The sequence below is a fragment of the Aquila chrysaetos genome, chromosome 16 (assembly GCF_900496995.4).
Source record: "Aquila chrysaetos chrysaetos chromosome 16, bAquChr1.4, whole genome shotgun sequence".
Classification (NCBI taxonomy): domain Eukaryota; kingdom Metazoa; phylum Chordata; class Aves; order Accipitriformes; family Accipitridae; genus Aquila; species Aquila chrysaetos.
The window spans coordinates 27,950,828-27,975,257 of record NC_044019.1 but is presented as its reverse complement, the minus strand read 5'-3'; the positions used below and the strand labels follow the sequence as shown (position 1 = coordinate 27,975,257).

The window sequence follows — 24,430 nt, the reverse complement described above, 5'->3', positions numbered from 1 at the left end:
TTTGAAAGGCTATGTGGTAGCTTTGAGACACTTCAAGTGCTGTATTTCAACTCTGCATATTCTGTTAACCTATTAAGAACTGTCCTTCACTAAAATGTGAGTGAACTGTGATGAAAAAAAACATTAGATAACCTCATGACAATTCTGTAAATTGCCACCAAAGTTTTTAGATCAGAAGGTTCTTCAGCAAACAGAGGCTTAAGTGAGGCATCATCAACAAAACCCACAGTAAAGCAGGACAGCAACTTCTTCCCATCCATACAGTACACACAATTGTAGACACTGTTGTACCACAGACGTGAGCAGCATTGCCTGTTCTGAAGGTGTAGGAAATTAAAGAGAAGGTTCCTAACAAGTAATTTCACATATCAGAGCTGAGCAGAATTTAGTGCTTGGCCCCTACATGTGAATTCCAAGCATCAGCACTGGGTCCAAGGCCATTGCTGGCAGTCAGGGCCTGTGCAGGGCAAATAACTAAGTTCTGAAATAGATACCAATTAGCCAGAACAGCCTCTGCATGATCTCCAAAAAACAGGTGAAGGTATGAACTTCCCAGATTAAAATAAACTATTTGAAAACATTCACACAGAAAACAGACAACATGCTGCCAAGAGATTTTTAAATTCAGTTTTATTCAGAAATAAAAGAGGAAGACAATATAATTCATTCAGCAGACACAACAAAAATTAAAGATTTAGCCTTGCTTATTCTTTTCCAAAACTCATTAGGGTTCTATGTTCCAGCAAGAAATATTCCCACCCATTCATGTAGCTCTTTCAGCTCCCACCTGTCTGATCAGGTAAAAATCCAACTGAATCCCAGAACAGAGTAGGCTATCCGTTCGTATTATTTTACTGCATCTGTATCACAGCTAATTTTTCACAATAGGTTAGTAGATGAATGAGATGGAGAAGTAGCTTTCTACAATTTAATGGAATAGCTCTTAGTATCTACTCTTCTTTATTTATCTGCCATCACTTCTTAGAATTCCAGTTCACACTTAAATCCCAAATCAGAAAGTACTCCTATTCAAAATACAACTCAACACAGACCCAGAAATGCATTGAAAAGAAAAAAAACCTGCTATGATTTGACATTTGTGTAACATTTGCTTGAGTTAAGAGCTAGTAGCTGGGCTCTGAAATCCTTTTTATCATCATTCATGCTTTTTCCAATTCAAATGCTCATGAGGCAGTGTCAGCAGGCAAACAAGGAAAGCAAATACTTCAAACGAGGGGTAATGCTGTGCAACTGGGATCTGGACTAATTACACATACACACTTATCTTTCTCTTTGGCAAGGGAAGAGGAAGAAGTAGCAGGCAGATAACTTGCCAAGACTTTAGATGCATAGTGAATTGCCTGATCCTCCTGAGCACACTTCTGAAACTCTTTTGGTCTGTTAGGACTAACTTCAATGTGCAACAGGTATGACAGATTTTTTTATTCAAAACTCCAACGGTCAGCTTGGACACTAATTACCCCATAACTGGGTAACAATTTCCAAATAATTAGCTAAGAAAAAATACTAGGTGGGATTTTGGCCCTTATAAAACAGTAGTCTAAGCCTTGGTTTTGTTGTATGCTTGTATAGTAAAGTGCTCAGATACTGACAATGTGTTTTCTTAGGTGACCACTACTCAGATTCAACCAAGGTAGTGTCCAGAAATTCCATAATTATCATTTAATTATTGCTCTAAGTTCTCGAATATAAACACTTCCATTCTGTGCCAATTAGTAAGATCTGATTATACTCCAAGACTGAAGACAAAAATAATATTACTAAGCTAGAGAAACTCCTTCAGATCTAAGGAATAATAATAGGGAACACTTTTCAATCCAAAGAGTTCCAAAATCTTTTGCACTGATTACCTAAATTGCAAATACTAGGCAACATTACAACATGCCTAAAATCAGGTTTTATACGTATATCTAGCTATAGATACCCACATTCACACAAACATGCCACTTCAATTAAAGTCTAACTCTGAAAACTAGCTCTGGCTTCATCAGTAGATAGCAATATCAGATTATGGCAGTAAAATAACAGAATTTCAGGAACTATTGGGAACAGTTTTGAAAGTGCTTGAGCTTGAATTTGGCAAGATAAAAATATTCATGCATTTGGAGGTTAATTCCTCAGACACTTGGAAAATTAATATTTTTCTACTTAATTCTTACAGATTAGAAAGAACAGTTCCCCCCCCAAAGAACTGTAAGATGCAAACAAGTTAGTTGTAAAGTGTATGTAATAAGAAAATATCCTTTCCTATCTCCCTTAGGTCAGTTATATTCCAACCTACCATTATTAAGCAAAGATTATCTTAAAATATATATTGAGAATAAAATTTACTTATGTTCAGATTAAACTTTCTAGTTAGCTTCATTTTGATCATAAGGAATTAGACATAACCAACATTTTACCCAAACTACTACGTATCATTTTACTTCTGGAAGGTCAAAAATGAAATTCAAAGGAAGTGTCTACAAATACATACAGATAACTATTTTATTAGAAATACTGAGCAACATCAACTTTTTAACATGAACAAGTTTACCCGTAAGGATAATCACAGTATTATTATAGAAGTTCTATTGTGTGATTTAGCCAGGAAAGTTTTACAATAAAAAATGAAACAGTATTTTGATTCAGCTTATGTTTGCTTCTAGAAATGAAGACAACTTTTAATCATCAATTTCCTTAAAAACACCATATGTTGTTAATAAGCAGTAAAGAACTAGTGTTGAAAGGCACTAGGATTGTTAGCTTGTGTTACCTAGTTTCCAGTACAGATACAGGCACTTGAAAACTTAATAAATCAAGCCTGTAAAACACTTCTGTATTTGTGCGGAAGTCTGCTACATTCATGAACATCTTCAATAGGTTGTTCTGCAGTTGTAAGGACGCAAAATTCATAGAGGAAATCTCTGCAGCACACCTTACAAGTTGGATCTTTCTTTGGCAGACACAGGAGATGCGTTCTGTGTGTATGTCCTAATTATATCCTGAAAGTAATACAAAAGAAATATTCAGAGCAAGTTCCGTTAAAAGTAGTTAGGGGAACTTCAGAAAAAAATGAGCACTTGAAGCAACAATGTTGATATTCTCTGCAGCAAGCACTGAGCCCAGGAAAGGCTTGTGGAAATGTTTCGTTACCAAGAATGGGTCATCATTTGGTCTGAAGAATCAACCTGAACACATCGCATATCATGTATAGTTATCTTCAAGAAGCCTTAAAAAAACCCCAACTGGAACAAAGTAATTGTACATCATTGGTTAATCAACATTTAATTAAACGTAATTAGAGTGATGTTTCCTCATTTTGTAATTCTACATGCACCAACTTCTCCCATTTAAACCAAATGGAAATCAAGACCAATTTCTCACTTAGTTGGATTTACAAAAGAAGCCAAGATAATAATTCACAGTCAGTCAAAATTCAACTATAGAAATCATTAACATACCTTCTTCCCACTTTCAGCATTGTATTTGTCCAGCAAAACCTGAATACGGGCACCATAGTCAGGATGAACATCAGTGAAGTTTTTCACCTAAACAGGAAGACAGAACAGAAAAGGCAACAAGAACTTCTTCCTCCACTTCAAATGTATTCTTTAATAGCTTTTCTGCTCTGTGGCCTGCAAGCAGTACCTATCATAAGGAAGAAGTAGATGAAAACCTTTCCCCAGAAGTTTAATTCTGACAGCCAGAAAGGAGCTACAAACACCTTCAAACACTATTTCTATTATCTCACATAGAACTCTTTCCTGATTAAAACAAAGTTCCATTGGGAAGGATAAAGATCCAATCGCTCCCTGGCACTCACTGCCTCTTCCTTGTTTAGAGCAAAATATTACACTGGCAGTCACCTGATTTTTAAAACACCAAGCTAAACACATAATGACATCTTTGATGTTCAACATCAATCCCATTCTTCCCATCAGGAAAAAGTGACTTTAACATGTTATACATTATTTATGTTATATTATGCAAACAGGCACATATTTAATTAAGTGTTCTGTATTGAATTGCTGCATAAGAAAAATCCAGAAGTTGCCTTCTCAGAGAAGAATTCCTGATCTTCCTTTCCATAAGCATATTGCCATTTTGACAAAGTTATTAGACTGCAAAAAACCTGGAATAAAGAGCAAAGGCTATAAAACCAAGCAGGCCACTTACAGCTCTCTTCTGAATGAAGAGTTGTGCATCTTTAAGATGATCAGCAATATTTTTACACAGCCTTTGGCGTTCATCCTCCTTCAGCACTTTGGTATAGAATTCTCGCACCTTACAATTGGAAACAAAGTTTTAGTTTGAAATTCCCCAAAGCAAGTCATTCTACCTGTAGCAGCCAATAATACTTACTAGACTTTTAGGATTCATTATTACTGAAAAAGAACAGCTTTCACTTACTAGTTGGGCAACACTTAAAATACTCAAAACACTTAAACTCAAAAGGCAACCAATTGTGGGCGGGGGGGGGGGGGGTTGGTGTGTGTTTGATTGGTTTTTGGCAAACCTGCTAACAACTCCTTCCATTTCTAGCTTGAAATAACTGTTGCTTATTGAATTAATGAAAACAAATATTGCTGTTGGGGTCCAATTTAGGAATTCATCATGACATTACATGCATACTCTAGTTTGCATATCTGCAGACGCTAACCGCAAGATGACAAAGTCACAACCTCTAGATACCAGTGCCCAGAATATGGATGGCAAAGGTCTGTGAGAACTTGCTAACTGTCCTGTCAGCAAAAATTCAGTTATTCATGCAATTAAGCTGTATGGAGGTCTTCCAAGCTCTCATGAGAGCTGAACTTCAGATTATCTCAGATGCTTCAGAGAGGAGCCATGTCTGAATGATTCTTATTAATATTCTTCAAACTCATCCTATAAACTCATCTTATGTAACAAGCAATATAAAGCCTTTTCATACATCATACCTGAGTCACATTATCTTCATTTGCACTATTGAAGCGCTGCACATCTCCCGAAACAGACATACGGCTCTCCTTTACAAAAGGCTGATCTTCCGGACCAGTAAAACTATTTGGATAATAGTTTGGGGCACCACCTGAAAACAAACAAAAAAACCCCCACAAAACCAAAACAGTCAGATGCCAGGTCTCTCGGATTAAGTCAGAAGACAAAAAACGTTCTTTGCCTAGAAGAACCTAAATCAATTACCCAGTTATAATTCACTTTATTAAAAGCAGTTGTCAGCATTTTTCTGTCAACATACAGCTCAGTATCAGGAGCTGTGTCTTCAAGCCAGTACTTATCAGCACTTGCAAACAGAATTTCAATAGCTTTTTTGGGGAAAAAATTAATTTGTTTCAGAAATAAGGTGGTCTGGCCACTCTCACAACAACATTGCTCAGACAATTTTAATAGACAAAGTCATGGAAGTTATTCAAAGTTTTAGTCCAACGCAAAATAAAAATACACTTTCATCTGCATATTTGAAGTACTACTTAACTATGCAGCGGGTTTATTTTAAACACATAATGAATTTACAGAACTGCATAAAAAGAAACTTATTATCTGTTCTTGGACAGGAGCAGCGGTTCTCAAATTCTTGTTTTCCAAATATTTCCCTCTCCTCCCTCAGCAAGTATTAGAATTGATAGCCCAGAGCAATACAGTGTTTTGGCATGAAACATAGCTTAAGTATATCCTTGTTTACTCTCAGGTGTAAACAGTCATTACCGGGCAAATGCTGACAGAACATAACCTGCTGAACAGAGGCAAAGTTAAAGCTCTAGTCTTGGCATTTATACTCTTGCATTTCACAATCTCTCGGAAATCAGAAAGCAAAGCAGTTTAACAAAGTGGACTGAGTAGATGAAGGTCAGTCTTTAAGTTTAAAAAAATGCAAATGCAGATTCCTCAGAGACGTTTAGGCTACCTCTTATTTTTAGAATAGATTTTTACCTAGAAGTAGAAACAAAGAGGTACTAATTAACTTCTGTGAAATAAGTTTTCTGGCATGTTTCTTCATTTTAAATAATTAATACTTCAGATTTTTTTCAATTAAGTCCCTTTAACAAGCATGTTTCTAGAAGTCTTTAAAGGAACATAAACTAGGCACATTACTGAGTTCATCTGACTGGGGGTGCTCTCCCACAAACCCCCTTTCTCTTAAAAGGCCTATCTGTAAGTTTTTAAATACATCTTAAGCTTCGCTTGGCTTTTATGCTGTTAAACAAACTCCCCATCCGCTGTCCAAACATTCAAACAAAGTCTCCTTTCCTGGATTAATAAAAGAGACATACATCCATTCCAAAAAAGTATGCAAAGATGACAAACATTCTACTTTTCAGGAACCAAGAACCGCCCCCACCCCTCTTTATCACCCCGTTGTTTACAAAATTAAACATTAGCCTGTTTGTACCAAGTAGAAGTTACATACATCAAACTGAAAAACACTTAGAGACTTATCAACTACTTCACACAAGACTGAAGTTGTATAAGGAACATCCATGTGCTGCTTTTAAAGTCCTAAAAAAAGACATAGAGAATGCATTCTGTAATCTACACAAGCATGCTCATGCTTTACAGCAGAATACATGTACAAGATGGACGAGACATACAGTGGATACACAAATAACAGCAATGAAGGCAATACAACATATTCAGATTTAAGAATGCTTTCAACAAGATCCCTCAAACAGGAGATATCAGGATAAGAGTCAGTATCTTGTCAATTAGCATCATATCAAGAACATAGGAAACAGAGGAATAAAAGGTCACTTTTTGTAGTAGGAAGAATTAATCAGGTAGACCCTCCTCAAGGATCTGTGTGAGGACTAGTACTATTCAACACATTCATAAAGTTAACCGAAAAGGGAGCAAATAATAAATTGACAGTTTAGCCTCTGTAAACTTTAACTTAGTCAAAATCAAAGCTAGCTATTTATACTGACACATAATCTCATGATACCAAAACAGTGGATGAAAATTGCTTTTCTAAGAACAATTTTATTTGCAATGTAATTCACATGGGGAACAGAAATACATGCAACTTTGTGCATGCATAATCATGGGTTCTAAGATATGTCATTACCTATCACAAAACAGTTCTTTAATTTATTTACAATAGTTTGAAGTAAATTACTTTTTGATTACTGCTAAGCACTGAGTGAAAGAAAGTATTAGGAATGGCACCTGGAAAAATTTAGGGCACTCTACAGAAAAGAGCATTTGGTGGATTTGTAACAACTGCAGGTAAGGCCTACTGAACTCAAAAAGGATCTAGTAATATAAGGAAAGGTACTAAAAAGTTGACAAATATTATGAGAGGTAAGGAACAGTTTCCACATAAAAGGAAAAAAACCAGACTGGCAAGTCTGAAGCTCAGGAAGTTATACAGTGGTGTTTGAGTTGGGGGGAAAAAGTCACAAGAGACACTGAACGGTTGAGGAGAAAAAGTAGCATTTCTTATAGCATAGTAAGTAATATCCAATAAAATGATCCGTTTAGTCAGTATCTTAAATCCCCTGTGAAGAGAAAAGAATTCTGCAGTACATGCATAAGTATCATTATATTTAAAGATATTTCCATTACTACCTTGGTTGTCAGAAACGCACATTGGTCCATCCCTCTGGTAATTGGCCACACGAGTTCTGAAGGGGCAGTTCACAGGAATTTGCAGATAGTTAGGTCCCAGACGGTGTCTATGAGTGTCAGGATATGAGAAAAGACGACCCTAAAACATTTACCACAAACATTAACTACTACTTGCTGAACGAGATCACTTAAGCGGTATATCCCAATTCAAAGCACTATACGTTAAAGTGTGAAAGGGAAAAGACCATTTCCTTTGCATATATATTCTTGAATACTTCAGATTATGTCCAAAGTGACACTCAGCCACAAACTAACTTTGCTGGAATACCAGTGAAGAATGGCAGGTTGAGTTGCATTTGTGCATTGGGCATTTCCTACCAATTTCAGAATGCTAAACCTATTCCAAAGTAGGAAAATGGTTACCCATGTAGAGATGAAAATGACTGTAACTGTGCTAAATATCACTAAAGAATAATATAATATTTTCCTACTTATTTTCAAGCTTAGATTTAAAAATTGATTACATCTGAAATACGGTACTCCCTTATTTATTTACTGAACTGAATCTGAAGTAGTTCTAGCGATATCTGGATGCCAAGAAGACAGACTGATTCTGACCATGAAGTTTGTGGGAACAAAGAGAGGCAAAACAAAAGAACTGCACAATGGTTCAAGAGTTTATCCTGTTAAAACTGTCAAAATACCTTCTTGTTTCCACAGATATCATTTGAAACAACAATCTGATTTTAATCTGAAAAATCATAACATGCAAGCATCTGTGACTCTGCAGATGGTATAGTCTACTGCAGCCAGTCTTATCAGATATTCTGACCTGTAAAAAAATCTGATACTACTTCTAGAGAATAGTCTTGCAGTTTATATCAGGGATTAGTTATATCTGTATTTTAGAACTTCTGAGGTCCACCTCTCACACTCCTAAGAGTATATAATCATAAGCTATACTGTAAAAGCATGAATAAATATGCATTGCTGCTATGGCTTTATCCCGTAGTTCTCAGAGTGACAGATTTCCCCATCAACGTTGATAGTTGTTGCAGATGCCCTCTAAATTCTAGATTTTCTATTCCTTTAGTTCTTTCCCATTCTCTTTATATTTAAATTTTGGATGAGTACATCAAATGGTGATCATTAAAAATCAACCACCTAAATAAATAAATAAATAGTTGCTTTCCACCTGTCAGGTTTACTGCTGCTACACAAACAGGGATAGGAATGCTTTCATAAACAGCAAAGCAAACATGACGCTCTTCAGGTAAAATCTTATATGCATTGTAGCTTACCTGCAGCATTTTATCAGGGCTAGGTTCAATACCAGGTGGCATGTTGCTAGGATCATATGCCATCTGTTCCACCTCTGCAAAGTAATTGACAGGATTCCTATTCAAGACAAGCTTTCCCACAGGGATGAGAGGGTAGTCACCATGTGGCCAAATCTATAAGACAACACACACACACTAAAATCAACATTATAGTATTATGCAACTTAAATAATTACTAGGCAGCATTTGCCTGATTTAAGTCTTGACTGAGAAAATACATTACTGAAGAAATTTATTTTTTGCTAACAAACATTGAGAAACGTCTTATTTTAAGAGTCTTTTGCAATTAATACAGAGTATTAATGCAACTTATTTCGCCATCCCAGCATAATCTCAGCACTTGAATACTTAAATGAAATACCCACAGTCACTTGACAAACTGCCTAGGAATGCAATATCGTCAGTGGAACTGGTAGCATGATTGTTTTCAGCTACTTCAAAATGCAACCAGTTTAACTAGCCTTTTCTTCGTCATCTTAGCTTTTCAAGTGTACTTTCAAGTTTAAAAGTCTTTAGCCATTTTGGGAGAGCAATATTAGAGGAATAAAAAAGTAACAGACAAGTTTACAGTCGTTCAACAAGCCATTCCTTGGAACAGCAACTGGAAGTCTGACAAAATCAGAGCAACAGTCAGAAGCTATGTTATCAACAACACTTAAAACTCGCAAGCTCAGGGTGTGACTGTATGATCTGAGAACACAATTCAGAAGTCCAGTGCAGCTGTAATCTACAGGCCTGGAATCAAGCCCTATCCATATTTCACTGAGGAAGAGTAACATCAGATAGAACATCAATGTAATTTCATCTCCAGAGTTTCTGACTCATCATGACCATATAATAAAGAGTATGCTTAAAAAACACAAGGGAAGAATAAAAAAGACAGACTAACCTTATTGATAGGCACTAGTAAGAAAACAGTGCTACTCCACGGAAACTGTTACACTTTTTTAATAGATAAACTCAGTTCTGGCATTTGCTACATTTTGATCTCATGATCTTTCTTAAACTAGCTGAAATTGAATATTCACAACAGCATCAGAGATACCTTCGTTAAATCAAAAGGATTAAATGGAAACTTCTCTGCTTGTTCAAATGTCATAACTTGAATGTAGAAAGACCATGATGGATAGTCCCCCTTGGCAATGGCATTGTAAAGATCACGTATTCCATAATCAGGATCAGTAGAAGCCAATCTTCCTGCTTCTTCAACAGAAAGATTTTTGATGCCCTGGTCAGTCTAAAAGCAATAAAAGCAGTAGCACCAGTTACAACATGCAAAAAGTATTACAGAAATCATTAATAAGAATGTGCTTTAACAAAACTTATAATCCAAGATTGTGATTGTCCATGTTCCAATCCCCAATAATTTGGGTTCAGAATAATAGTACATTCAACAGCTGCCTTCCAGATAAAAATTAGTTCTCTGATAAAAGTGAACTAAATATGTAATGCTATACCGCAGAACGCAAGACATCAAACTTGAAGGTATGATCCCTGCAGCACATCAAGTAAAGAGGTTTCCCCTCTCCCCTTACAGGACAGAGTGCTCCTTTGCTGTCCCATCATCCCACCTCTTCCTACAGATCACATGCTAACAAAGTGAGAAAACAGTTGCAGCCCCCAGGGCTGAAAGTTCTGGATTCTACATGAATCTCAATTTTCCACCCCCCACCCCTCTTTCTGTGACATCTTTAGCACTAACAAAAATCTCATTTTAATAAGCTTTTGACAACTTTAACACTAAAAGCTGCTACACAATCCCTCTTAGTTTAACATAATGGTTTCCAAAGTCTTGCTTCAAAGACAGATGTCCAGCCTCCACTAAAGTCTAATGAGGTAAGAAGCTGTGTGGCCTTTAAAACCTCAAAGGGAAATTGTTTTCAAGCAAGATATGCTAGAGACTTTTTTCTCACAAAAGTGTGGAAGTTCTGTGAGCTTCAGCTTCAGAGCCCTTGGAAACAGAGCTTTTATATTTTGGAATACAGTTGAGGTCACCTTAAAAATACTAGATCAATGCAGCTCATATCCAGAAGATAAACGGGAACAAAAACCAGATCCAGACTGAGAGAACTTTTACCTGAAGGAGCACCTGCTGAACCCAAACTACTGTGTAGCCATGAAGATGAAACAGGAACATATCACACACTGAATAAAATACACTTCCAGAGGGCTAGAGGATTCTTGCATCTGCACTGAACGATAGCAAGGGAGTCTGATAGGAAGTTCTTGCACAGCTTCACACACAAAACACCTAATGGTATGAGCCTGAAATGCTGAGCTAGATACTCAGAGCTCACCGCACAAGTAGACTGAGTTCTCCAATAACAAGAGACAGTTCCCCAAGGAAGAGTTCTTTATAGTCTAGTAAATACCTACTATGTCGTAGCAAGAACAATGATGTCAGTCATATTTATTAAAGGCATGCAGCCAATATATAAAAAAAAAAAAACAAACAAAAAACCCACACACACCTTTTTGATTGAGTCAATGCACTAACAAGTCTTTTCTGAATTAAACTTGAAAAGTCACAGAACATTTTTAGACAATCAACCTGTTTAAATGGGTTTTTAATCCAATATGATGTACACTTCCAATAGGTAACTGGAAAAAAAATATCAATACCTTCACATGGAATTTGCAATAAACTGCTCTTCCACTAGCATTAACCAGTTTAAAAGTGTGTGATCCATATCCATTCATATGGCGATAACCATCAGGAATACCACGATCACTGAACAAGAAAGACACCTGAAGAGAAGGATCAAACAATATTAATGGACTCACCAGATCAAGGATAAAGTGACCATTCGAGACAAAGCTCATTTACTGCATTAATCTGCATCACTGGAAGCTATCTTAATGTTATGTATTCCTTGAGAATTTCTAGTTTAAGTTTTAAGAGTGTTAATGAAATAAGACTGCTTTAGTTTTGCACAAAGAACAATTGTGGATTAAACCTATGTGAAGTTTTATGCCCACATGAAATATTTGGTGAAGACATTAACCTAGTGAGAATGTTATGATTTGCTCTGTAAGCACAGAGGAGGTAAGCATGGATAATTTAAGTTACAAATATAAATAAGAACTCTTTCCAGGTTAAAGACAAAATCTGAACACTGAAGTCCTTAACAACTAGTTCTTCAAAGTCTTCAAGCAGTAAACATACCACCATGCAAACATATTCAAAATGCTCCTTTTCTTTTAAGTTTACGATCACAAACAATGCTTGTGGTGGTACTTTTTCCAATTACTAATTACTGGAAGGCTTCTGCATGAACCCATTTTCTTTCAGAAAAATTACAACTGCATTTTTAATTTTATATTAGCCTTTTTTGCATATCATTCTTAGATATTTCAGAATAATTAGAATGCACTGTTAACTCCAGTCATTTTTGGAGTTGATCTAATATGCTACACAATATACAGCTTTAAATAAACTTATATGTGGTAGCGTTATTTTCCCAGTATTCTATTGTTCTCCAACATTAACAGTTTGCTGTTCACCAGTACCTCCACTGCTTTAGTGTTAGAAAACTTAGCAACTTCCCATTCATCGATATATAAAATACAATTATGAAAACAGAAGAATCCCACCCATTTCATAGACTCTTTAAAAGAAAAAAGGCTAGATACACATACTAGTAGCCTTAAAAGTTATTGTATGTCTTTCACCTTTACTGTTCCTAAAAGATTATGTACGCTTCTAGATAAAACATAAGAAAGAGATAGTTAAAAATATATGCTTGTCATAACATGATTTTCTTAATCATACAAAATAAATTCAAAGGAGAACCTTACTTGATGCAAAGACTCAGGGCGAAGACTCCAGAAGTCCCACATCATGTCTGGATCCTTCAAATGAGTCTGAGGGTTCCTCTTTTGGCTATGGATGAAGGATGGAAACTAATTTGTCCAGAAGTGGAGGAGGATGGAAGGAGGGGGGAGAAAAAAAAAAGTTCTGTAACACCTCCAAATTACACGGGGTATACTAAGCAACTCCTGGTACAAAACAAGAAAAACAGTTTTTTCAATACACTTAACTATGAAAGGAATAGCACATGGAAAGATGAGACAAAGTTGTAAGATCACTGAAAAAAATCTTCTATTGTCATACCCCTCCTGCAACCAAATTCATTCGCAGACCAGTAAAATTAGGGTAAAGCAAAACATTTACAATTAGGATAAACAAGCTGTTCAAAGCTAAAGAATGCTTTAATTCATTTTGGGACCAATAAAGTAAGAGGAATCTTTTCAAATTTGTGTATCTGAATTCTACTGAATATCTGACTTGTAAATGAATACAGAGATACCATAAAATATCTGTGCAGAACTCCTCCACTCAAGGAAAGCCCGTCTACTTACGAAGTACTGTTAAACTTATACTAAAACAACAACAACAACAAAAAAAAAGATTTAATAAAAAGAATTTGCAAGAAGCTTTTAAAGTGAAAAGCCTTTTTTTTTTTTTCCCCCGCCCCCAAATAGCCTCAGAATGAAAAAACTGTCTACAGGGTCAAACAGCTAATTTGAACACCAGTGAAACTGATTAGATCTGAAGTTAAAAACACAATAATGCATGTACTTGCTGGCTATTCTGCTGTGGCATATGCACTAGCAAACACAAAGAAATGTGTGTGCTATTTGTGGTACGAAACCACATAAGTAATCAAGCATTAGTTCTTAAATGTATTTATTTACTTAACACCTTTTCAAGTCGAAAATGTTCAGACCATCTAACAAACAACAAAGTCAAAATGTGTCAAAACAACAGCTTTTGCTTCTCAGTGAAGCAAGAACAAGATGTGAACGGACTTTTGGAGACTTTCACAAAGTACTCTCATCTTTTGTGCTTACTCACCAACATTGCATCCCGAATAAAGAAGATGGGAGTATTATTTCCCACAAGATCCCAATTACCCTCTTCTGTATAGAATTTCATTGCAAAGCCTCGAGGGTCACGAACTGTATCAGCAGACCCAGATTCTCCAGCTTGAAGAAACACATGAACATATAGAAGTATTATAATAGGAAATGCATACAAATTATAAGCATAAAAACATAGAGCTTGAGAATATGCCATAAAAATCTTAAAAGGGTGGGGTTTATTAAAGTCTTTTCTATACCAAGGAATTTTTGGTGTATTTTCAACAATACTTCAGGCACTGGAAGTTTCCAAACTGTGAACAGACACCCACCCAAGCATTTGGGCCACAGTTAAAAAAAAGAAAAAGCCAAGTACTTTCCACTTGAAACAATTAAGAGTGGAATTCGCATTATCACTAACAGAGACAACACCAGATTATAAGGCTGAATCAGCTTAAAACATATTAGTTTCTATGCATCAAATGCCAGTGTGAAAGCTCTCATTTGGAAGGTAGCACTCTAAATAGCGTGCCTAATAAAAAGGGAATTTATTATAGAAGAGTTGTAACCCTTTTAATTCCCCTCCTGCTTTATTCAAAACAGTCCTTTCAATGGGTAACTTTATACCAGAGCAAAAGTGGCTACTGCAATACCTGAGCAAAAGCCTTCCAGAAATATTCAGGAACAGCTAATGCTAAACATCATGATGAAATAACAAGGACACTCATTCTCTCATTAAAAATCATGTACTACAGAATAGCTAGGAAGAAACATGTTCAAACAGAGCAGGGAAAGGAAAGGTAACGATGCAACAACCCACTTCAGCACACAGTCCACCAATCAAACTCAGCCACATGTCTTTCGCCCATGTAACATTCCATGACTCCTTAAGTTTTGGTGACACAGAGAAAAGCCAGTAGGCCAAACCCAGCAGCTCCTTGAGCCTTGCTGGACTACTTTGTTCTCTCCAATACTACTCCTACAACTGAATCCTCATTAGGATTTCTGTTCTTTTAAATACAGATAAAGTAGTAACACATACATTTTGAAAGATCATTTTTCTATCAGGAAATATATTGATCATAATGCATGTTTTAACTAATATCATTTAAGGTTTTGCTAGTTTATGCATTCAGCTCTTTAAGAAATAAGAGTTTATTTATGGAAGATTGTTTATTTTTCTTTGCCTAGTACTTACTTTACAGCATTCATCCGCAAAACATTCCCACAGCATAAGAGATTATAGGTACTTAACTTTCAAGTGTTAAACTGCAGTATGCAAGTGTTGATTATGATCCATCCAGAAACAAAGCAAGCTTTCTGTCAGGAAAAAAATAGCTCAGGCTATCCTCTCACATTCCAGATGGAAAAGTGTCTACAGAGAGCTCTGACAGAAAGATGCAGAAGCTGCTTAAGGTCTTACAATTTAAATTAAATTCACAGAAGAGGAATTGGTTGGCAGGAAGCGTTTCAAACTACCTTAAGTACATTAAGTGCTCCACAATGCAAACATTGCTATCAGTGTAACTATGGCACACACATAAGAAGATACACAATAGCTTTAGAGCCTTACCAACAGTGGAGAATCGTATAGCAATTGGAGTTCTTTTTCCAATGTGTTCAAACACTTTTGCCTTACAATATTGGGTAATATCATGAGTGACTTCAAAATAGCCAAAGGCTCCTGAAGAAAAGTAATTTCAACGTATCAGATCTAGATACCTTCCTTCCACTCACAGCATATCTATTCTTCTATTGTGGTCCAACAAACAACTTTAAGTCAGAAGGAAACATGGAAATATACCAGTTTAAACACAGTTCATATCTATGCACTAAAACACTCAATTTATTTTCACAAAATGAAATTTACTTAACACAAACTACTATTTGCATGGTGCTCGCTCTCCCCTCCTTAACTGATTGTTAACAGTTCCTAGCAGCAATACAGACCTCATTTCTACTGTGCAAAATAACAGACTGTAGCTTTTTGGATGGATGCTCTTCAGCCAAGATTTGCATATTTATCTCAGAGCAAGACAAGTATTTCTTTAATCCTTATAAGTATTGCAGAATTTTTGGTATACCTGTAAGCTGGATGAAGCAACAAAGTTCTTCCCACCCCCACAGAGGAATTTTTCCCATGTACATTCACATTATAAATTCAGTCCCATGTTTTCTTCTTCTAGGGCAACATGTAACAAAAATCAGAGGTGCCAGTTCTACCCTACTAAGATCAATAACAAATTTTAAAATGAGTTGTTTTCATTTTTTTTAATTTAAATATTAGACCATCATCTTGCTTTGGCAGACAGATACACTGGATGACAAAGACAAGAATCTCTATCAAATAACATGCAAACAAAACAGACATTAAAATAGAGATGGGTAAGTCTTCCCTTTCAGAGGAATAGGGTACCATGGAGGAACAGATAGAGGAAGCAGAGATTACAGCAAATACAATAAAAATCTAAGGGGTATATATATTTCTCTCTCTCTTTTTTTTTTTTTTTTTTTTAAACAGTTTTTCAGTGTTTCAAGTTTTGGCATTCAGTTCTTTTAAACCAGGCCTTACCGCTGCTGTTGATATAGAATTATTTATTATAATCTATAATACTAAATTATAGGTAACATAATGCAATTTATCTGTCACAATCTACATGTTACCTCAAAAGCTTTTTAAAGTCTAATTCTACACAGAGAAAAAGTATGTGTTTTTAAACATACCTGCCCCTTTTGCATGCACAACTCTTTCAGGAATCCTCTCTCTGTCAAAATGAGCCATCTCATCAGTGAAAACAACATCTTGAACAAGAAGAGGTCCACGTGGCCCTACTGTCAGAATATTAAGCTTATCCCCTACAGGGTTCCCAGCACCGGTGGTCAAGACATCTGGTTTCTGGAAGCGAGAGACAGTCAGTATCACAACACCAGAAATTAAAACCCCTCTATATTTAAGCCACACAATGTGCATGGCTGTTCAACCATTATGTGTCACAGGACATATTAACAAGTATATAGCAAAATGACATAAGATTCTGGAACTAGTTACAGAAAATATAGATGTCTAACTACATCATCACAGTACTATGTCTGGGGCTATTTAAGAAGGGGAGTTCAAGTCATGTATAATCCAAGAATGTTTTCCATGGTTCAGAAATATTACTTGTTAAGACTACCTATCTTGCTTAAAGAAAAATATGAAGTGTCAACCTTAAAACATGTGTTAAGGTTCAGTTTGCCCCCACCTCAACAGGAAAGGATGGGAAGAGAGCGAGCTAGAAAAGGAATAGCTGCTAGAGAGTAATAAGGGAGAAAGGAGACAAAGAAGGTAATGTCAGTACAGGGACGGAGGCATAAGGAAAGAGCTACAGTCACACAGCATAAAGACTAAAAGTATACCCATGACTACTGTTGGTCTGGAAGAGCTATGGAAAATAACATAAGCAAGAGCACCTCAGGAATCATCATTCTAGACTCGTGAACCATGGAAGGACTAAGATTAACAAAAGCCCTAAGAAGCCCTACTGTCAATAAATGTCCTGTCAAAAGGACAGCAAACCAGAACTTTTTTTTTGTTTTACTAACATCTTTATTGTCTTTAAAGAAACTGCCCAAGATAACCCACACTCATCCTTTTCCCCTCCTTTCCATACCAAATTTAAGCTAACCATTCTCATAGGCTACTTAGAGCTGCAGCATCTCATACTGTAGGAGTGACCCTATACCTGAAAAAAACAGTCACTCCAAGACAACTTCAAGAAACAGCTGTTGGAACTCTGTAGCATTGAGCGTATACAGCAACTCTGTATAATTGAGTGTACTCCCACTTGCTTAAAAAAAAGTCCCAGTAGAAAAGACTTTGGCTGCATCCCATATGGGGTCATATGCTCCTCTAAGGCAACAATCCTGTTTTACTGGGTACTATGGAAAACAGGAAGAAAGGTACATCAGCTCCAAAGACCTGATGGTTGCAGGTGCCAGTTTTTCCTGGAGCACATTTATTGTTAGGAGCCAGGGTGATACTTGTAAAGGACTTAGAAGAACAGAATAGAAGTTAGTACAAAGAAAAAAAAAAAGAAAAAAGTTTGCAACAGGGTGAGCTCAAATATCTGAGTCACAGATTGTGACCAGTTAACACTAAATCCATAGTTACATGTTGCACTAAACTGACATACATTCGTATGGGCTCTGTATCTGTAACATCCTAACCTCTTCTGCCAGTAGCATGCATGCACCTGAATAAACTCACTCATCCCCTCCCAACTAGTTCTCCTTCTTTTAAAGTTCTATAAATGAGAAGGGATGGTGAAGAGAAGGAAAAAATAACCCTTGATGAGGTGGTCTTCATTATTATATCAGCAACTTTATGGGGTTCCAACTTCCATACTGACAATCCAAGTTTTGCTTTAAGTGTTTTATTTACTGTAAATAGGCAAAATTCCCATCTGCATCTCATGGAGGAGTATACTGAACTAGACTAGCCTCCAGTCTGGCTTTTTTTTTTTTTTTTTTTTTTTTTTTTTCCTCCAACAGGCAACCCACAAAGGCAGGCAAAAGAACAATTATTCACACATCTACACCCAGAGTTCTGAATGAGGCAGAGTATACAGGGAGAGTTATATACACCTTTGTTTAACTTGGGTACACGAATAACCACATGAAAGACATTTGACAGGATAACCGCATTTCCAGTGTGTTCTTACTAATACGCAACACACAGTACTCTAGCTGGCTTCGATTACCAAAATATCTAGGTTCTTTATTCTTCATTCACCACTTCATTAGCACAAAGCTATATGCATAAATTCAACTCCTTAAGTATGCTTGAAATCCTAACCCACACTGAAATTTTTACAAACATTTAAAAAAGACAATATATATCTGGTTACAAACAGGAAATTGATGTTCAGAAAGGTACAGAAAAGTTAACTCTTCAGCATTATTTGAAGTATGCTTAAGTCAAAGGAACATCTGCTTAAATCAAAACATTATCTATAGTTTGTCAAGGGAAATATGCAAGAGTAGAAACTGTTCTCAGTATTCTTTCCACTGCTTATATATCACATGCTTCCTACCTTATATTTTGCTCAGTTTTAAGCAACCCACCTTGACACCTACACTAAGCCTCTGATTTGAAGAACCCTTTCTTAGAACACGGTACAGTTTGAAGATGATGAGACTATAAAATGCTCACACATCACGACATTTTTAATTGAACTTTTTGGTCAAGAATTTTTTTCAGAGTTTGCTTAGGGAGAACTACTTTTTTTTTTTTAAATCCAGCTTCCAGCACTACCAATATTTTTCTTTTATTTTCATTAGTTTTGCTGATTAAAAGCTTCAAGTTTCTCACAGATAAAAGCCAATGTATTCATTTTTCTAATCATAAATTCATTGATTGATTTTTTTTTGTATTGATGACTGTCATACTGATTTAAGACAGGCAAGCTCGCTGTAATGTGATGAAAAAGAACAGATCCTACCAATCCTAAGCTTCTGCATTTTCCTCTCCAACCTTCTTGTGTTAGCATTAAATACAGACATTTCCATCCTTCCCACGTGTTCTACGCACACATAGAAACTTCCACTTCATCCTCACTCTAAGGCAGCCTGTGACACAAAAACTATGTGTACAGCTTCAGTACTATTTATGAATTCTGACTACTATAATTTTAAGAAAAGCAAACTTGAGGACTGGATTCTGGTGACTCTTTTTTTTTTAACATGAGACATAGCTCTTAAGACCCCTCCAGTCCATACAGTGACTTTTTAAAATCACTAATACTTATGTCATCTTGAAGCAGTGACCAAGTTTCACTCAGTCCATCGAGAAATACAAAAGTTATGTTGTATTAGAGCCCCATTTATCCTGGAGTTCTTCATAAATTCTAAGCAGTCCAGTAGGTTTAACCATGCAGTGGTAGGACTATAATGCATATACCTACACCTATGACCTTCTCCTCTACAAAGCCCTTGCAAGAGCTTGGTAAAATAGAAGAAAACAAGAAAAAGTGTATCCTTAGTCTTAAGGAGACTTTCTGAGTCCTTTTGATTCACCTATGCCTTTATAATACCTTCTGTGTGATTACCTCAAGGGTAGAAAAAAAACCATGCATACTATTTGTAAATTATGCATGCAACAAAGAATAATGGTTTGTAGAAGTAATACAGCCCTTCTCAAACCAACAGGTTATACTGTTGTCTAAACCCCATTTCTTCTATAATGCTAACATTTAAGACTACTAGAAGTAGTAGCTAAAGCCACAACTTTTTTAAACTAAAGCCACCAAAAAGTTTAACAGCTTTACGGCTGTACAGTCTCTTTTGTGTACGCAGACTTTCAGAAAGGCTCTTTCTAGCATTCACATTAGAAGTACAAACTTTTTTTTTTTTTTTTTTTTTTTTAATGGTAGGATATATTCACTTTAGTTTCAGGTTAATGTTATGTGGGGCACACAAGTCCCATCAGTGTGAAGGGAGAGAAAAAAAAGACACATTAGTTTTAAGAAGAATTCTCATACTACTTTTGGACTTGAGTTTGATGCCTATATTTTCATATGGTTGGGAGCTGCATACAGTCGAAACCTTAAAAGATAACAACTTTTGAATCTGCGTATGTATTTCATTACAGCATTAACCTGCCATGACAGAAAGAAGGGAAACAAAGCCAGGAGAATTTTAGTCACAGCTGTTGTAAACACCATACATCAAAGTACATACTTCCAGGCATTACTGATACTTTGCACTGTATACAAGTCACTTTAAAATTCTAATAAGTCCTCCCTACTTTCTATCTTAAGGTCTCATGACTCCTTATGCAACACAGACTTTGGGTTGCCTCCCAACCTTCAAATTAACCTTGGCCTGTATTCAAATACTGCTTTGTTACAGAAAAGCCAACATCCATATGAAAAGCGTTACTCAAGGTAGAAAAATAAAATATTATGAAATACACTAGAATATGATGAAGTCACAATTCATCACTGAAGGTAGGTTTCGTACAGTACCTTTTAAATCCAAGGGGAAAAAAACCCAAGATGACTTAACTACAAACAGTGGGAACCGAGGCATCCACTGGTGTCTTGCAAGACTGCTGACTAGTATAACCAGCAGAAAAAGTATTTAATGCCAAATACACATTTCTGTCAAAAAATACATAGCAGAAACTGTCACAGTGATCTGACGAAGAAGGGAAATCAACTCCTGCAGTATTTATGCTTTTACCCAAATATTTTGGGGTATACTCCACATCTTCAGAAGACCGAGTGCCACACCGTTGATTACATGTTCTCATGATTTCGCTCAACCACTTGCCCCAATCCACTTCAACCTGGCAAACAAGTCTCCACATATTGCTGAGTGTACTTTATCCTTCATAGTATTCCCAAATTACATTTTCCCTGTGTTCTACCAATGTGATAGCAGAACTGAAAATGGGAATATCCGATCTGAGACCAAAAAAAAAAAAAAAAAAAAAAAAATATCTCTGCCCAAGGACTTCCCTGCTGGGGCGCAGGCGAGCCCCATTCCTGCCTATAAGGAGAGGCTGCGGACAAGGCCGCCGTGCCAGCAGTGCTGACCGTCCTTGTCGCTCCCGGCCAGCCGGAGCTGCCAGCCCCTCCGTGCGTGGGTTTCCCCGGGCCCGTTACGGGGCGAGGGCTCCTCGCCCTCCGCCGCTGCCCCGCGGGATAACCTGGGCTGCTCCCCTTCCCTCACCCCAAGCCCCTGCTCCCTCCGGGCTGGTTTCTACCCAGGCCGGAGGAACGCCCCGGGATCTGCGTCCTCCAGCACCGGGGCTCGGCCGCTCCCCGCCCGCGGGCCCATCGTCCCTCCGCCGTGTCCCCCCCCACAGCGGGCCGGACCGTTACCGCCTCAGCCAGCCGGGCCGGACGGAGAGCGGGGCCCAAGGGCGCAGTCCCTCAGACCTCAGCGTACGGCGGGAGCCCTCACCGCCCGCCCGCCCGCGGAGCCCCGGCGGGTACCTGAGAGACCCTCTGGCTCTTCCACTGCTTCAGCTGGTCCGAGGCGTCGTCCCGACCGTCAGCCATTTTGCAAGCTTAGGCGACCCCCAAAGGCTGGAAGGGTGGGGTGGGGTGCGGAGGAGAGAAGTAAAGGCGGGGTGGCCCGGCGGGACCGCGATCGCTACCAGCGAGGAGACAGCACCGGAGAGGTCACCCCGCGGGGAACCGCCGCTGCCCCGCGCCAGCAGCTGGAGGTAGCGGGAGCTACCGCACCTACGGCTTCTACCCCTCCCAGCGCTGCGCCCGCCCCCCGCTACCTCCCCGGCCAATAGCTCTGCGCCCAGCGGGCAGCGCGAGCTGTGAATGGGTGGGAGGAGCGTCAATCAGGCCTTGTGAAGGCGGGGGGGGGGGGTGCCGGCGGCAACCGGTCGCCTCAGACTTGAGGGGGACGGCGAGAGGGAAGCGCGGGCTTGCGGCGTTCCCTCGTTACTCGGGCTTGAGTGTGTGTAATTAGCTGTGCGGAGGTGTGTAAATCACTTCATTTTTGGCGTGTGTTTTCAGTTTTGAGATGTCGGAACTTTCTGAAGCTGCGGGTTGGGGAGAAGTTATTTCGTGGCGTAGGAAATTACAGGATGAGGCCACTGCGAAAAGTGCAATTACTTAGGGAGTTTCGGAGGCAGGGTTTGTTTAAGGGGGAAAATATCTTTTAAATTGCAAAATCAAAGTGACCAAGTGTTTGGTTAAATGTTCGTTCTTCTATCCATACCTCAAATGAGGCACAGGTGGTACATTAACATTGGTCATAATTCATATGCGCCTGATCGTAAGCAGTATTTTTTTGGAGGCCTGAATTTGTAACCTAAACCCCATCCACTTCTGGTCAAGAATAATAATAAAACTCCCTGGGTTATACCGACAAATAATGAGCTAAATACAGTTCTCCCGTTAGGCAGCTGGAGTTCTGCTCCGTAAAGCACCGTCTTTGTCTGCTGAGTTTTCTGCACTACAGCCCACAGGTCCATCCATTGTACTGTAACATCCATAATTCTGCGGGAGGTCGCGTGGCTTTGTGCCTACAGGATGAGTGACAGGTGATAAAAGTGGTTAACAGACGGTTATTTTTCCTGTTTCTGAGGCAAAAACCTTTCAGCAACAGGAATAATCTGTCTTAAACTATTAGTTTACATGACATTAGGAACTTGAAAGATAGGTGAAGATCTGTATCTACCAGTTATTCTGTGGACTTGCACTTCATGGCACATACTTCTGTATGGGGTTCCTGGACTCAGGTGGATAAGACCACATATACGTGCTAGAAAACTATATATTAGAAAACTAAAATATATATACCTTTCCTCTTATTAGCTCTTCCCTAACGACAATGATTTGGCATAATCGTAGCAGATAGGAGACCTGTCCAAACAAACAGAAATTGCCCAAATGTGTTTTGCAGGAGTACTGGCTTATAAAAGAAACTGAGCTAGCAAGTTTTGTGTGTGTGGTGGTTTGGCTCCCCCCCCGCCATCATTCTTGGTAAGAATCCCAGTATGGTTCTTTACAGAATACATTACAAAAATGAAGCAGAGCAGTTCTGTTTACCCATAGACTGTCAGAAAGAAATGAAACAGGGAAAATGCTTATCTGCAAGATTGTGACTACGTTTTTTTCTCTTAACAGATACAAAGAATAGTCTAGCTCATTATTTCAGTCAGACAATTGCTTTATCTAGTATGTGTTATTATGTATTAGAGGGCTAAGACTCCCAAGTTTAGGTCTGTACTACATAGGAAGTATCACTAATGGTACTCCTTTTCCTCAGTGGTAGGAACAGCAAACTCCCTTTTTTCTGCTTCAGCCTTATTTGGGACATTTCTTTCACGTCTCCAAGTCTCATAATCTTTTCTTCCTCAACATGATAACCAACATCATAAAGAAGAGCAAGAAAGATAGATCACCTCTGTTTCTAATATTCTTATTCTAAATATACATCATCAGACTACACCTACTACTGCATCTTCTGTGCAACCACTGATCACTTCCATGTACCAGACTTCCACTGCACTGAGAAGATCCTTGGTAAAGTTAAACAGGAGTAAACCCACAAAGATCTAAGCAGTCCTTGTATAGAGGAAGAAACTCTCAATAGTATCAGCCAAAGAAAAAAGTATCCAAGCTTCACAACAAGGTCGTAACCCACGGAAACTTTGTTTTCAAGATGTTAGCTCCCATTCTGCAAACTGTTTGTAGGCCTCACCATCAGCCATTTCTGAGGACATTTAATGATCTTTTTGGGTACTCATTCACACTCATGTGGAGGTCTTCCATAGAGCTTTTATTTTTTTAAGATGACTGTTTTATAAAAGCCTTTTCATAAGAAAAGACTGATTGACAAGTCCTATAGAATTAATATTAGGAATGCATACGTACATTTTTTAAAATAAAGTAATTGCTATTTCGGTTTGCTTAACCACCAAAATGAGGGAAATATGGACATTTTCATGAAGAGTTATTGTTTGCTTTTCCTTTAAAGTTTAACACTTCCTGTCAACAAATGTGTGTAGATAAACTTGCTTGTCACAAATCTGTTTCAAAGTAAGAGTAACTTGCAAAAACTGCTTCTCTTTCATTTCCCATAAACCCTTCTTATTGTAACTGTAATGCTAGAGGAAAGGATATATGTGTATATACATATGTGTA

At 37.8% G+C, this 24,430-nt stretch overlaps 1 protein-coding gene across 1 annotated transcript; it reads right to left on the bottom strand.

Annotated features, from left to right (window-relative positions):
- Window positions 1-613: 613 nt before the first annotated feature.
- On the bottom strand, window positions 614-22,041 carry CAT (catalase). Its single transcript, XM_030039218.2, has 13 exons — window positions 21,755-22,041; window positions 16,497-16,668; window positions 15,346-15,456; window positions 13,768-13,898; window positions 12,708-12,812; window positions 11,532-11,657; window positions 9,955-10,146; window positions 8,871-9,023; window positions 7,570-7,708; window positions 4,944-5,074; window positions 4,180-4,287; window positions 3,465-3,551; window positions 614-3,005 (listed from the first exon to the last, which is right to left on the bottom strand). Exons 1-13 carry the CDS (start codon window positions 21,818-21,820, stop codon window positions 2,940-2,942), a joined length of 1,587 nt encoding a protein of 528 aa, XP_029895078.1. The 5' UTR covers window positions 21,821-22,041; the 3' UTR covers window positions 614-2,939.
- Window positions 22,042-24,430: the final 2,389 nt, after the last annotated feature.

Bases quoted from the DNA above. Each gene is read 5' to 3' on its own strand.
- CAT (XM_030039218.2), bottom strand. From the start codon at position 21,820: ATGGCTGACGGTCGGGACGACGCCTCGGACCAGCTGAAGCAGTGGAAG. The intron at 13,899-15,345 runs GTAAGGCTCTAA...TGTTTCTTCAAG, and splicing joins TATACGATTCTCCACTGTTG to CTGGAGAATCTGGGTCTGCT. The intron at 10,147-11,531 runs GTATTGATATTT...TATTGCTTTTAG, and splicing joins ATTGCAAATTCCATGTGAAG to ACTGACCAGGGCATCAAAAA.